Raw genomic sequence first — 13,539 nt, 5'->3', positions numbered from 1 at the left:
ATGGAAGGGACTAATATGATCCCACCCATTATTTTTCTTAAATAACAAAATATTTCAATGATTAAAAAAGAATGGCATATAGGTCTCTAAGGATATGTTTGCAGAAATGTAAAACATGCAAAAGAGGAACAGGCGATTGTGGAGATGTCACTGAATGCTAAGGGGTCTATCCATGCATCTACAGTTGGAAAAAGGTTTGATGTATTTAGGGATAATGGATCCATTAATGGTGTTTAAATATAGAGGTGTACATGTTATTTTTTTCAGTAAGGCTGGGTTTGACTGGTTAGAACATCAGGATGCAAGAGTGATGTTGCTTTAGGTGGCCTTGGGCCAGTCACACACTTTCAGCCTAGCCTACTTCATAGGGTTATTATGAGGATAAGATGGAGGATAGGATAACGATGTAAGCTGCTTTGGGTCCGCACTGGGGAGAAAGTTTGGGTATCAATTAAGTATGTAAATAAATAAATAAAATAGCACTTAGCTTGGGTTGCTTCTGCATATGCAAATGTGAACACACAATGATGGTGCCTGTTCAGCCTTTACACTTGGAAAAGAACAGATGGTTATGAAGTGTTCCAGGGCTCTCTCCAGTGGAAATTCCTTTTGTACACATTGCTCCGACCTTCCCACCACTCCAGTAAGTGGATGATATAATATGACTAGATTTGTCTACATCACATATCACCAGTAGAAATTATACAATGGACATTTGCAAGTAGCAAATAACAATTAAAATAGATTGGAGGAGGAGGAGAAGTTGGTTTTTATATGCCAGCTTTTTCTACCACTTAAGGAAGAATCAAACCAGCTTACAATCACCTTCCCTTCCCCTCCCCACAACAGACACCCTGTGAGGTAGGTGGGGATGAGAGAGTTCAGAGAGAACTGTCACTAGCCCAAGGTCACCCAGCTGGCTTCATGTGGAGGACTGGGGCAACAAATCCAGTTCACCAGATTAGCCTCCGCCACTCATGAGGAAGAGTGAGGAATCAAACCCGGTTCTCCAGATTAGAGTCCACTGCTCCAAACCACCATTCTTAACCACTACAACACGGTGGCTTATAGCAGAAACAGAAATCTGTTAAACTCAAGTTACAAACACTTTCCTGGTTGCAAAACCCATTAAATAACATGGGACATGAATAAAAGCTGCTTGGGACTGCTTCCACACTGACTATATTTTTGCAGTCAGGTTTTTGTTTATTTGGTTTCCTTTTTTCAGGGGTTGTATCAGATCCATCATTTGCCTTTCATCTGACTATTGGCATTCAAAACCAAAGCTGAGCCCTGGCTAATCACTTCTTAGTTATAATCTTTTAATAGTATTACTGATCTCACATCAATATATAAACAGTGCTTCAGGTTTTCTGTTAACTTGGTGAATTCATCTAAAAATCCATAGAGTTTATTTGCAGCTAATGTATATTGTTCTTAACTTTTTCTGTGATATTAAAGCAGAGAAAATAAAGCCTTAAGCCTTGAGCTCCCACTGTATGTTGATGTTTAAACCCTGATCAAGACATCTAAACAAATGAACTAGAAATATTAAGCTGTATTTCTTCAAGAATATACACAAAACTATTAACCAGTTTCATAGCAGGAATATTATAAGTAAAATTGAAAACGGAAAGTTATTGAATTAATCATTTATTGTAGGGAATCATGATTTTGATGTTCACTAGGCTCTAGGTGCTTTAGACCAGTGTGACATTAAAATGAAGGTAATATAGCTTGTTAAAGTTTTACTACAGGTCTATGTTGCCATATAGAACAGCTAGTCCAGATTTTCAGACTGAGAACCCATCTTGCTTTGCTTTCTCCACACAAGAGGACAATTTGCAACCTCGGTCTGCAAAAATGCAAATTTAATTACATTTCAAAGATATGACTCATCCCCGTTCTGGGAGCCTACTTTTGTTTACACAAAAACAAAAGTCGTCATCTGAGGATGATAACTTCATAAATTCATGAAGGGTAGCTGTGTTGGTCTGTAGTAGAAGAAATAGATTTGAGTCCAGGAGCACTTTAGCAGCCAAGAAGATTTTCATCGTATAAGCTATCAAGATTCAAAGCTCCTTTTGGCAGACAACCATGTGATGAAGGAAGCTTTGATTCTCAAAAGCTTATACCTTGAAAACCTTCTTGACCTATAAGGTTTTTTTGGGGGTGGGGTGGGGGTCAAATCATAGCTTTCAAATCAAGAGAGGTACAGAGGTGGTTTGCCATTGGCTGCCTCCATGCAACTCCACTGGTGTTCCCCTGGTATTCCAGGATCAGGGCTAAGAGTGTGTGACTGGCCTAAGGTCACCCAGCAAGTTTCCATGGCAGAATAAGAATTCAAACCTTGGTTTCCATGCCCTAGTTAGACACTTTAATCACTACACCACACTGGCTCTCCTTTAAGGTTCTACTGGACTCAAATTTAGATCTTCATAAATTCATTTCCTGTTATCCAGTCTGCATTTTTTCCAATGCCCAGTTAGAACAATTAAACCCAATACTGGCCCATTTCCTTTGCAGAAGGAATGGTTATTTGGTCAAAGAATTAATTTCCATTTTTATGGACAATGAAGAGAGTGACCATTCACAATTTAATCTCTGTTTACCTGCTTTGATTTTTAACTAGCAGACAACACATAGGTAAAGGGACAAATTTAGAGGCCTATGATATGTAAGGATTGTATTTCTTTCTTTTCTCTCCGAAAAATATTCCCTAACTAAAAAATGAAAGAGCAGAGTTCTGTATGCACAATTCTGTTTGTGCCCATCTATCAGATATGGTACATCAATGCCAGAGCTGCTGGATTATGGCAGTTTTCTGTAAGTGTATGAGGGATATTAAAATGATATTTCATGAATTATGTATGCATGTTCACTGCCTTTTATTTCCGCCCATGATAAATTGCAAGACTAAAAACCCAAGCCTGTACTGATGTCATCAGGGATCTTACTTTTTTTTTAAATTGGAATTTTGGTGCTTTGTTTAGAAGGCCTTCTAGGCTGTCAGTTGTATAGTGTGTGAAAGAATCAATATGTTGCAAGCTGAGAGATTGCCAGGGTAGCAGAGGGCTTGTCTAACAGTGAGTTGCATTAAATACTGGCAGTTACTGGCCAGAAACACAAGGTGTGAGTTCCAGATTCTTTGGGGGAGGGGTATTTCTGAATGCTTGAATGTCCCTAGCAAATAAAAGCAGAAGCCACCTATGTCTTACTGTACAGTTTAACAGTACATTATTTTTCTCTGGTGCCTTATCTTTTCCATTCATTGCAAATTTCCCCTTTCCTTCCTTCTCCTTTAAAATGGATTATCTTCACGCTTCAGATCCTTTAGTAATTACCTTTTTCTGTATATTTTGTGCATTTACTGCTCTGCTTAGCTGGCAGCAACTTTTGCCTTAATGTACAGTCTTGTAGCATTAAGGTGATATCCAGATCTCTAAGCTTACTGTAAATGGTACTGAGGAAAAGGTTGGCTGTGTGAAGTTGCTTCCTGTCATTGGGTACAACAGACCTGTTAAGGAGTGTAGTAATTTACATGGTTCCTCCCTCACTGCGGGACTGCATGAAATTTCTTGCATGATATTTACTGCTAACATTTCTCATTCTACCAGCTCAAAATTATTCCAGATGCTTAGTATACTTCTTCTCATTTTCTCCCTAGTATATCCATGATCTTCTATTGAGCTCTCTTCACATTTTAAATTACCTGAGGTGTTTGGGGGTGAGGGCATCTCTTTATATATATATATGCTATCTTACAAGTAGTTTGGTTAAGATAAATGATTCTAATATCATGCCTGGCTGACTTCGAGACTACTGGTTCTCTGCTTCCAGTATTTCCTTGACAGTCATTTGCCTCATAATAATGAAATATTAAAATGAAAAAAAATGTGTCAGCGTGTTATTGAAAATAATTTTATATAAAATAGTTTTATTTCAAATTTAAAATGATCCTTTTAAAAAGTTGTTTATAGTATTTTTTTTCTTGAGCTGAGGTGGAACATGAAACAGGTGGATCATGAAATTGCAAAGATCATCAATATTCTCTAATGTCTTTCTAGAAGGGATTCCGTTCAGCTGGTGGATTGGAAAAATCAATGAAACACAGACTTACTGGGGAGGTTCCATGCCAGATGTTCAAAAATGTGCTTGTGGAATACAAGGAAGCTGCATTGATTCCCAGCATGACTGCAATTGTGATGCTGACAGAAATGAATGGTGACTTTTTTCATTATTTCGTTTGATCATAAAACATTACAGGTTAAATGTTAAAATATGTTTCCAAGATTTCTGATAGTTACTAGTTATCTAAATACCACAACAATTTTTCTTTTCTTTTTTTTCCCAAAAAGTAACCACCTTTGGGGTAAATTCTTTAAAATTAAGTTTCTAAATCCTTATTTTAATCCTTATTTAAATAGCCACTTTAAGTATTAAACTTCACATTCTGTTGCAGTTATAGCAAAATGCTTTATTTTGCTTGCATAGATTTGGCAGTTCAGCTTTTCGAACACATCTTTGAAAATTTGTCTTAGATATATTGTTTGTTAAAGGGCACACTATTTGTCAAGTCATAATTTAGTTTCAGATTGCAGCAGTGGAAAATCTTGAACAGTTGTGTCAGAAAAGGTTTGGTTAGGTGCACAAATATGCTTTAGAACTATAATAGTACCAATAATAGTAATAGCTCTGGACTATATATATATTCTATAGCAAAACAATCTTCATGCAGAATATTGGAATGCAAAAAGCACTGAAAACATCAAACAGTTGTGATGAGTTTCTGGTTGTTGGATAAGGAACACGATGCAGAGAGAAATTGACGTTCACGTCCTGTTTCATCAATCCCATTATCTTTAAAATAGACATCAAATTGTGTCTGCAGTGGGAAGAAGACGAGGAAAGGATGGGAAAACTCAGACACAAGCACTCTGTTGAAACTGGACACAGCTTTGTATTACATACAGCTTCCATGAATTAGGAAACTTTGAGCAGGAACATTCTAATATTGCTCACAGCCCATGCGCTGCCAGTGCCAGTGACAAGACATCCTGCTGGATGGTCCAGAGAGAAGAATGTTTAGTGGTGGAAAGCAGCATGAGCCATTCATGCTGCTTTAGCTACCATCCTCAAGGCCAAACTAAACAAGATGGGTGTGAGAGACCCCAATTTGATCCTCAATCTCGTCTTAGTTGTTTTGAAGGGCAACCCCTTAAAAGACTAAAGTGCAATGAGGTTCCTTGGAATAAGTTTCAGAGAGTGTATCCCGCCTGCCATGTCTACAGCATATTCCAACATGAAGGCAGGATGAGGCATTTACATAACCCTCAGCTCCAAGGCATATATAATATGATCATATACTCTGCTTCAAGGGATGTTTTATCAAAATGGGGCCATTTGCAGTTGATTGGGGAAGTATTACCTCCAAAACAGCTATTGTTCAACATTTTACCTTCATTTCAATCTCCTGGTTCTTTGTCAATTTGCTAAAAAACCCATCAATGTCCTCACCTTGAAATGTCAGGTGATATTTCCTGCTCTTCCCACTGAATGTTGATGGCAGTTACCTTCAAACTGCCCAATCAAACGATATTTCTTGGACCAATCCTGATCCTGGGAAAGTTAGGTCCCATACCAAGCTGTGGAATTTTCCCCCATAAAAGAACCAGTCTGTGAACAGTGTGTCAAGTTTGTCTCCCATTACCTAGAGCCCCTGCAACTGCTTTGCAAGCTCCTCTCTGCCCTCATCAGACTTCTGCCGTATTGACTCCCTGCAGCTTCTCGTTTCCTCAGATCCAGTAGTATTAACCTCTTTCCCTATCTTTGCCTCTCCCCCCTCTTTCCTTTCCCCCATTCTCAGTTTGGTGTGTATGCATTTGCTTATGGGAGGAGGGTGAGGGAGATTTTATTCTGGGTTTTACTTGTGTAGTTGTGCTTGTGGTCTTAAAGGTTAGAGGCAATTTTGGTCTACCTCTAGTTGTGTGTTTGAGTGCTAGTAAATAAGTACCCCATTTAGTTTGAATCAGTTGGTCTCTGTTACTTTTTCTCTTGGAATATTGCACAGGAGTATAACCTCCATATACATGGGCAAAATATCCCTTGTTTATCTGGCTAGGGACCCTATAACATGTTAATTTTCCCCTTTCAGGGTCCAGTTCAGGTAACAGTTCAAGGGGGCTAGGCTACACTGTCTGCTGATGTCTCCGTGAGGGAGAGCGAGGACCTGAGAGAGGAAATGATCAAGGCTGTTGATATATTTTATAAGAGACGAGAAGACTGGTGAATGTGATATCCTGACCTAAGGGTACTCTGAATATGAAAGAGAAGTGCAGCGAATGGTGGGCACTCTGTGTGAGTGGAGAAGGGGTGTCACAATGGGTGCCCCCAACTTCACACTAAGGACGCACTACTATTTTAAAGACAGAGATCCCACCTGAGCAAATAATGCCCCTCAGTGCTGTTTGTGGTCAGAAAAATGGTATGGGGGAGGAAGGTAGGATCCCCTCCTACCCCCATGCTGTGATGGTCCTGACCAGAATTGGGCCCCTGTGGCACAATTTAAAGGAGTTTAAAGGTGGGAGCTCACTCTTTAAAATGGCAGTGCATCCCTGAAGCAAATTTGGGGATGCCTGTCTCATTTAGCTTGGCTTTCAGAGATGGCTGTTTGCCAGTCCCTGTGGTAGGTTGTTCAGGAACCAAAATACTGGAGCATCTAAGGAAGATATCAATGGTGTTTTTCCAGGAGCACCTCTTTTTGTAACCCCATACTATTGTTTCAGCACAGGAAGGAGTCAGCCAGAGTTTTCCTTCTTCTGTCTTCCAAACCATGGAATCTGCAACAGTTCTCCAGACTAGACTTTATATTACACAGCAGCCTTTATCCAAATGGTACATGCCATTATCCCTTTAGAGTTATGAGATGTTGAGAGAATTTTCAAGGTGTTCCATAATAATTCATAAAATCCTTCATTGCTTTGTTAACCTTCTTCTATGTCCTCTGGTATCTAGGTCAACCTTTTCAGGAATCCTCTCCAGCAGCTCAGACCAAATGTTCTGAACACTATATACTGCTAGAATATAGTCACTGGCTGATGCTAATACACACTTCTCCATTTGATACAAGTGATGCACTGCAAGTCAATCCACTTCTCAAACTGGAGACTGCTCCCAAATTCCAGTGTGTGCTGTCCTACCCAATTTCAATCTCATTATTGAGTTAAACAAAACAAAATTATCCTGAAGTGATTTATGTATAAAAGGAGACTACTACTTCCTCATGGACTGAATGATCAGTCATATAAATCAGTGTTGATCATGCACCTGAAAGGGTACTTCATCATGCGGTGAATTTCTGCTAACATTGTTTTCATCACTCCCTGCTTTTTCCCTCAGTCTAAAACAACCTTGGATAGATGCTATTCTGATAGGGCAAACATACTAGTCCCAATATAAGTGTGTCAGTGTTTTTTCCAATGGTGCAAATAATGGTTCCATAGGAGATTTTAGCTGCTGAAATCCCCAATTTTCATGCTGCAGTCCTAATACAAATTAGATCCACACACACCTGGTAACTGAAGGTAAAAAAAAAAACCCTCCAAAATCACTAGGAGCTTTGGACATAAAACTGAGGGCATGGAACCCTCAATTAAACACCAAACCTCCTTACTAGGCATGAACAGGTTTCTCAGGAAATCATAATTTCTTATGGACAAATACTCTAACCCATTTTAAGAGGCCAGTTAGTTTTCTAATAGTGCTGAAAATGTCATACTTCAATAAAGCTGAGTGCAATTTGAAACCTAGCTGCTGCAGTTTTATTTTAGCACACAATATATTTTCATGCTGGGTAAGAAGAGGGTTTTCAATACTGTAAATGTGATCCCACTTAGGCAAATATTTGTGTGTACTGTTAGTCAAAATGCAGCGGTTTTTGTTTCTGATGAAGAAAAATGAAGTATATGAAGCATTATTTGAAAAAAAACTTTGTTTGCACATTTTAGGACTAATGACACAGGACTCCTTTCATATAAAGACCACCTTCCAGTAACAGAGCTTGTCATCACAGATACTCACCGACCAAATTCTGAAGCAGAGTACAAACTTGGACCTTTGCTTTGCCGGGGTGACAGTAAGCAATTCACGTTTATCAACTTTGTTATCTGTCATATGCTACCTATGAGAGTATAGTTAATACAGGACTTTTGGGGCTTAATCTGAGCCAGAGTTTGTCAGGCAATGGAATATTTTAAATTAATGACATGGGCAGCCCATTCCTGAAAGGGGGTGAAGCTCCTTAGGAGATGGCGTGACCCCGCGCCAGTGTAAGTGCCATGCCACCTTATCATGGAGTAAGGTGGTGCCAGCTTGGGGGGGGGGGTAAACATGCCAGTGTCCGGGCACCACTGGCCCCTTCCACCAGCACAGCCACACCGGCAGGGCTTTCCCAGAAGGGAATGCCTGAACTGTCAAGGGGGGCATTCCCAGGGGATGGAGCTGCTTTAAGGAAGCTTCCACTGCCCTTTCGCCCCGGGAAACATTTTCTGCTTGCTATGGGACATTTCCACCTTTTAATTTTAAATGGTTAAAAAAGGGGTTTTTTTGCCTTTGCGGTGGTGAAGAAGCTTCAGAGGAGGCTGCATGGCTCCACCACTCCCAGCCACAGTGGATCCACCCCCCATTTCAGGACTGTGGTCTAAAAGTGGTGTTTTTTGCATTTCTTTCATCTGTAGTGTGAATAGCACAAGAAGACATATTTGCTGTTTCCTCCTGAACAAAACAATGAAAGAGGCATACAAAATGTGCCCAAATTCTATCAATTGTGAAAACTTTTGAAACAACATATTTAAAAAAAATCAGGAAAACACCTACATATGATACACTATTGTACTGTTAAAAGTAAACTGTCACCTATTCCACAACTACAACAAAGGTTTGTTTATTATTATTATTATTATTTTAAAAAAAGCTCTTGGAAACAGTGTTGTTTTATGGCATTTGGTAAAAATCAGGAAGGAAAGTGTTCTTACACCTTTCAGTAACTTATTGCAGAACACTGGAGCAATGGCCATAAAAACCCCATGATCAATTTACAAGTAGGATGATACCTTGAACAAAAAAAGAGTTGTTGGAGAAGCAAAGCTGGTACAAGGGTTTATACCAGAAGAGGCAATCCTTTAGACATGTGGTCTCAGGTTATAAAGGGCTTTAAAGATAAGAATCAACACCTTAAACTGAATCACCATGAGTTGGAAGCGACTTGACGGCACTTAACACACAATAGAAGCAGCACCTGTACCTTTAAGAAATGAATGCCCTCTCAGTAGCCCTTGTGGAGGATGCTAGGCAATCATAATATTAAAATATTGTCGAAGGCTTTCACGGTCAGAGTTCATTGGTTCTTGTAGGTTATCCGGGCTGTGTAACCGTGGTCTTGGAAGACCACAAAAGAGACCCCCTCACCTCTGCAGGAGTATATCGTATACCTTGCAGCTGTGGAGAAGTTTACATCGGGACCACAAAACGCAGCATACAAACAAGGATAAAAGAACATGAAAGATACTGCAGTCTTGGCCAACCTGAGAAATCAGCTGTGGCTGAACATGGACTGACACAAACAGGACACAGGGTCTTATTCCAAGACACTGAAAGACTGGACAATTCTACCAACTATTTTGTCAGATTGCACAGAGAAGCCATTGAAATTCATAAACATCAGCACAACTTTAACAGAAAAGAAGAGAGTTTAAGAATGAATAAGGCTTGGCTTCCTGCCCTGAAAAACCTCCAGACTAACAAAGGCTGCAGTCAACAATAGCCATGAAGATTAGCTTTGGATTTCACACATTAACAGATCACTTCAGGATACAATGGTTCCATATTAACATACCACACCTTCATTAGTACATTATCTTGATACTTACAGGACAATGATTAGCACATTACTTCTGCAGGACAGCTCAAACCCAACCCCTCTCTGATTCTTCCTACACACTTGACACTGAGAGACACTGCCCTTCAGTGTTACTACTCTGAAGATGCCTGCCACAGCTGCTGCCGAAATGTCAGGAAAGAAAATTCCAAGACCACGGTTACACAGTCCGGATAACCTACAAGAACCAATCATAATATTGCTAGCCTTCAAACCTTAGCATCTGTCAGTATCTGTCAGTACCCTGCTTGTTTTATACTAATTGAAATTTCCAAGTTGTTTTCAAGGGTGGCCCAACACAGATTGCTTTAAATTAGGGTAACCTCAAGTGACAGTAATATGGATCAGTGAGGCCACAGCACCTTAATTTAGAAGGCTATTTAAAATACCAACTTTATTTTTCCTTTTGTCCTGCACTAACAGTTTTCATACTTGCTTCAATGGTAGTAAATCTGGGATTGTATATAAACTCGTGATGTGAGGAAATAGACTTGCAAACTCACAAACTCCACTCCCTTGGGTTCTGGGAGCTTGGAGAGTTTTGAGACTGTCCAGGGTCTCCACCTGCTGATGCACTGCTTTTCCTTCTTCCCTTACTCCCAGAGGGTTTGTCCAACTTCTGTCTGGGTATTACCTGCTGCCACCAATTTATGGACAAGTTTTCAAAGAAAAGGCAAAAATACAAAGTCTTCTCGACCTAACACTGTGTGTGTGTTAAGTGCCATCAAGTCATTTCCGACTTATAGTGAACCTACGAGTTAATGAAAGCCCCGTGGCACAGAGTGTTAAGCTGCAGTACTGCAGTCAAAAGCTCTGCTCATGACCTGAGTTCGATCCCGACGGAAGTCAGTTTCAGGTAGCCGGCTCAAGGTTGACTCAGCCTTCCATCCTTCCGAGGTCGGTCAAATGAGTACCCAGCTTGCTGGGGGTAAAGGGAAGATAACTGGGGAAGGCACTGGCAAATCACCCCACAAACAAAGTCTGCCTTGGAAACGTAGGGATGTGACATCACCCCATGGGTCAGGAATGACTCGGTGCTTGCACAGGGGACCTTTACCTTTACCTTTTATGAGTTAATAACCTGCAAAATGTTCTATCATTAACAGCCTTGCTCAGGTCTTATAAACTGATGGCTGCAACTTCCTTTATTGAGTCAACCCATCTTATGTCAGGTTTTCCTCTTTTCCTGCTGCCTTCAACTTTTCCTAGCCCTAACTCTAAACATACCCTAATAATGTTTTATTCAGATAGGCTATTAACTCTTGAAGTTACAGCAACTTGAAAGTCCTCCATTACCAGTGTTTTCTGGTTTAGGGGTTTCTCCCCATTGTCTCTTGAATGTGGTCAAGATGGAGTCCAAATGTAGAAACAGATTATTCAACCTTCATGGCTAAAAACATCTTCTCCCTTCCCATCTAGGAAATTTATAATCTCCCTCTGGCCCCCCTGGGTCAGCATTTTTTTCTGTTCTCCCCAAAAGGAAGAGATACAGCCTAGTATTTGGCTCCTCCCAACTCTGTTTCCCTAGATGTGACATTCTGGCTAAGATGTTGGATGGTAAATTTTTTCTTCTACTTAGGCCAGGTACACACCCTTACATAAAGTGGTATGAATATCACCTAAAAAGAGAGAATGGTGTTTTGTGGGAGGCAAAAATATTTATAAAACACAGTCCTGTCTGGTTATGGCTCAGAATACTCTAAGATTTGGGAAGCTATGACTTATGCAATTATTATTTTCAGAAAGTACTACCTTATGGATAGCTTTCAGTTATTCTTGAAATATTGACATTTTTTCTTTTAAGATCAGGGTATTACTGAAATGTTTTCTGAGAAGCATTTGCTGATTGTGCGAAATCTGTTAACATTTGTTTCAAACTTACTTTTGGGGATGCAAATAAGATCAAGCAAGGTATATTACCCAGAAGTATTGTCAAAAAAGAAAGAAAGATCCTGATTTGACTGCAAATCAGAAATCTTTACTTCTGTCAGCAGCTACCACAAATTCTGCTAGAAAAAACATATCCTTGTATGACCCAAATTCTTTATTGTTTTTAACACACATAAATCCTTATTCTCATAATTATTCATTGGGACATTGTAAAGAAAGCCAAGGAAAACATGTGTACTGAGCCTGACAGCTCCATTAAATGATTTGGAACTGTATTCTCTTAGCTCCAATAAACAGCTTTCATATGTTTATTTAATAAAATAACTATTCAGTGAAAACCAGAAAAGCTAAATAGTTTATTTAAATATTATTATAAATAATGTCTTCTTCTTTTTTTAAAGTAGTGCATTCTATTAAAATGTAAGCTGTTATTGCCAAATCTAGCCCTCACCCCTCAACATTAAAACCAGGCCTCGTTTGTTCTACCAATCCCTGATAAGGTAGTATGGAGCAGGAGAAACATGGCCCTCATCTTGGCTAATTTGACAGAAATCCCAAATATTTCTGCTGGGGCTTTCAAGGCAAGTGAGAAGCAGAGTTGGTTTGCCATTGCCTTCCTCTGCAGAGTCTTCCTTGGTGGAATCCCTTCCAAGTACCGACCTTGCATAACTTCTGAGATCCGATGAGAATGGGCTATACCATGCCAGTTTCCATCCCTCTGCATCTTAGGTAGGGAAAAAATATACCCGTGGCAAGCTTAATCTGCCCTTTCCCCCGTGCTTTTATTCAAATTGCTGCTGTTGCCTAATTTCATGTGTCTGTTACAACTTGCCATCCTGAATTGATTAGTGGGGGGAAATACCAGAAGAGAAGGTCAGAATTTGGGTTGTAATGGCAGCTTTGGAGGAAATTAAAAGCACAATTGAAATTTTTCAAGCAAGTTTAAGTAATTTCTGATAATTTTGCAGCATTGAAGCATTCAATAATTGCTATAATATGTGTCCTTGGTCTATAGCCAAATCATATTGAAATCAAAAAAATAAACAAACAAACCTGTCAGTATTTAGGTTTCTATGTGTGCTGGTGTAGGTAGGAAGATCAAATAGTTTACATAATCCTTATCAGAAATAAGTAATATCTAGTTTAGACAGAGGAAAATGGACAAGGTGTGGAATAGAAAAAAACTTCCTTACTATCATAAATGACAACTGTAGGATCTTTGAAAATAGAACTTAGAAATTCTGATCCTTTCATGCTCTTTGACAGCATACCTGTGATTTTGCTTTGTTTTCACTCTTTTGGCTAAATGATCTGCCAGTAATAATTTGCCAGTTGATCTGCAATATAAAGACTGCAACTTGTTTTCCAAAACAAGCTGTGCTGTTCCATTTGTTCACTGCCACCATCATTTTTATCACCTTCAGGGTGTTACACATAGAAAGTTTATGATTAATTACATAATGGTATTTATAATAGCACTTTTGCAAATGAGAAACAAACAAATTTGTGTTGTGATTCAAATACTGGAGTACCATAATGCCTTTTTACAGATACGAAGTTGTAATGAAAGGCTTCTTTGTAAAGGATTGGACAGCATTCAGAAACACTAATTTTCTGACTCATGTTTCCTTTGTATCCTTTTCAGTTTGCATTTTATATCCAAATTGTCAAGGAAAAAATATGAGTTAATTAATGTTCTTCTTTTACTGAGCCTT

At 39.3% G+C, this 13,539-nt stretch overlaps 1 protein-coding gene across 1 annotated transcript in view; it reads left to right on the top strand.

The window, feature by feature from the left end:
- Positions 1-13,539, top strand: part of CNTNAP4 (contactin associated protein family member 4) — a 283,814-nt gene that overhangs the window by 222,027 nt on the left and 48,248 nt on the right. The window contains exons 14-15 of the mRNA XM_056848494.1: positions 4,068-4,224; positions 8,007-8,134. Coding sequence (XP_056704472.1) covers positions 4,068-4,224; positions 8,007-8,134 — 285 coding nt within the window. The remainder of the gene's footprint in view (positions 1-4,067; positions 4,225-8,006; positions 8,135-13,539) is intronic.

The sequence above is a fragment of the Euleptes europaea genome, chromosome 4, assembly GCF_029931775.1.
Source record: "Euleptes europaea isolate rEulEur1 chromosome 4, rEulEur1.hap1, whole genome shotgun sequence".
Lineage (NCBI taxonomy): Eukaryota > Metazoa > Chordata > Lepidosauria > Squamata > Sphaerodactylidae > Euleptes > Euleptes europaea.
The sequence above is the reverse complement of the archived record's forward strand: the minus strand, read 5'-3'. Positions and strand labels throughout refer to the sequence as shown.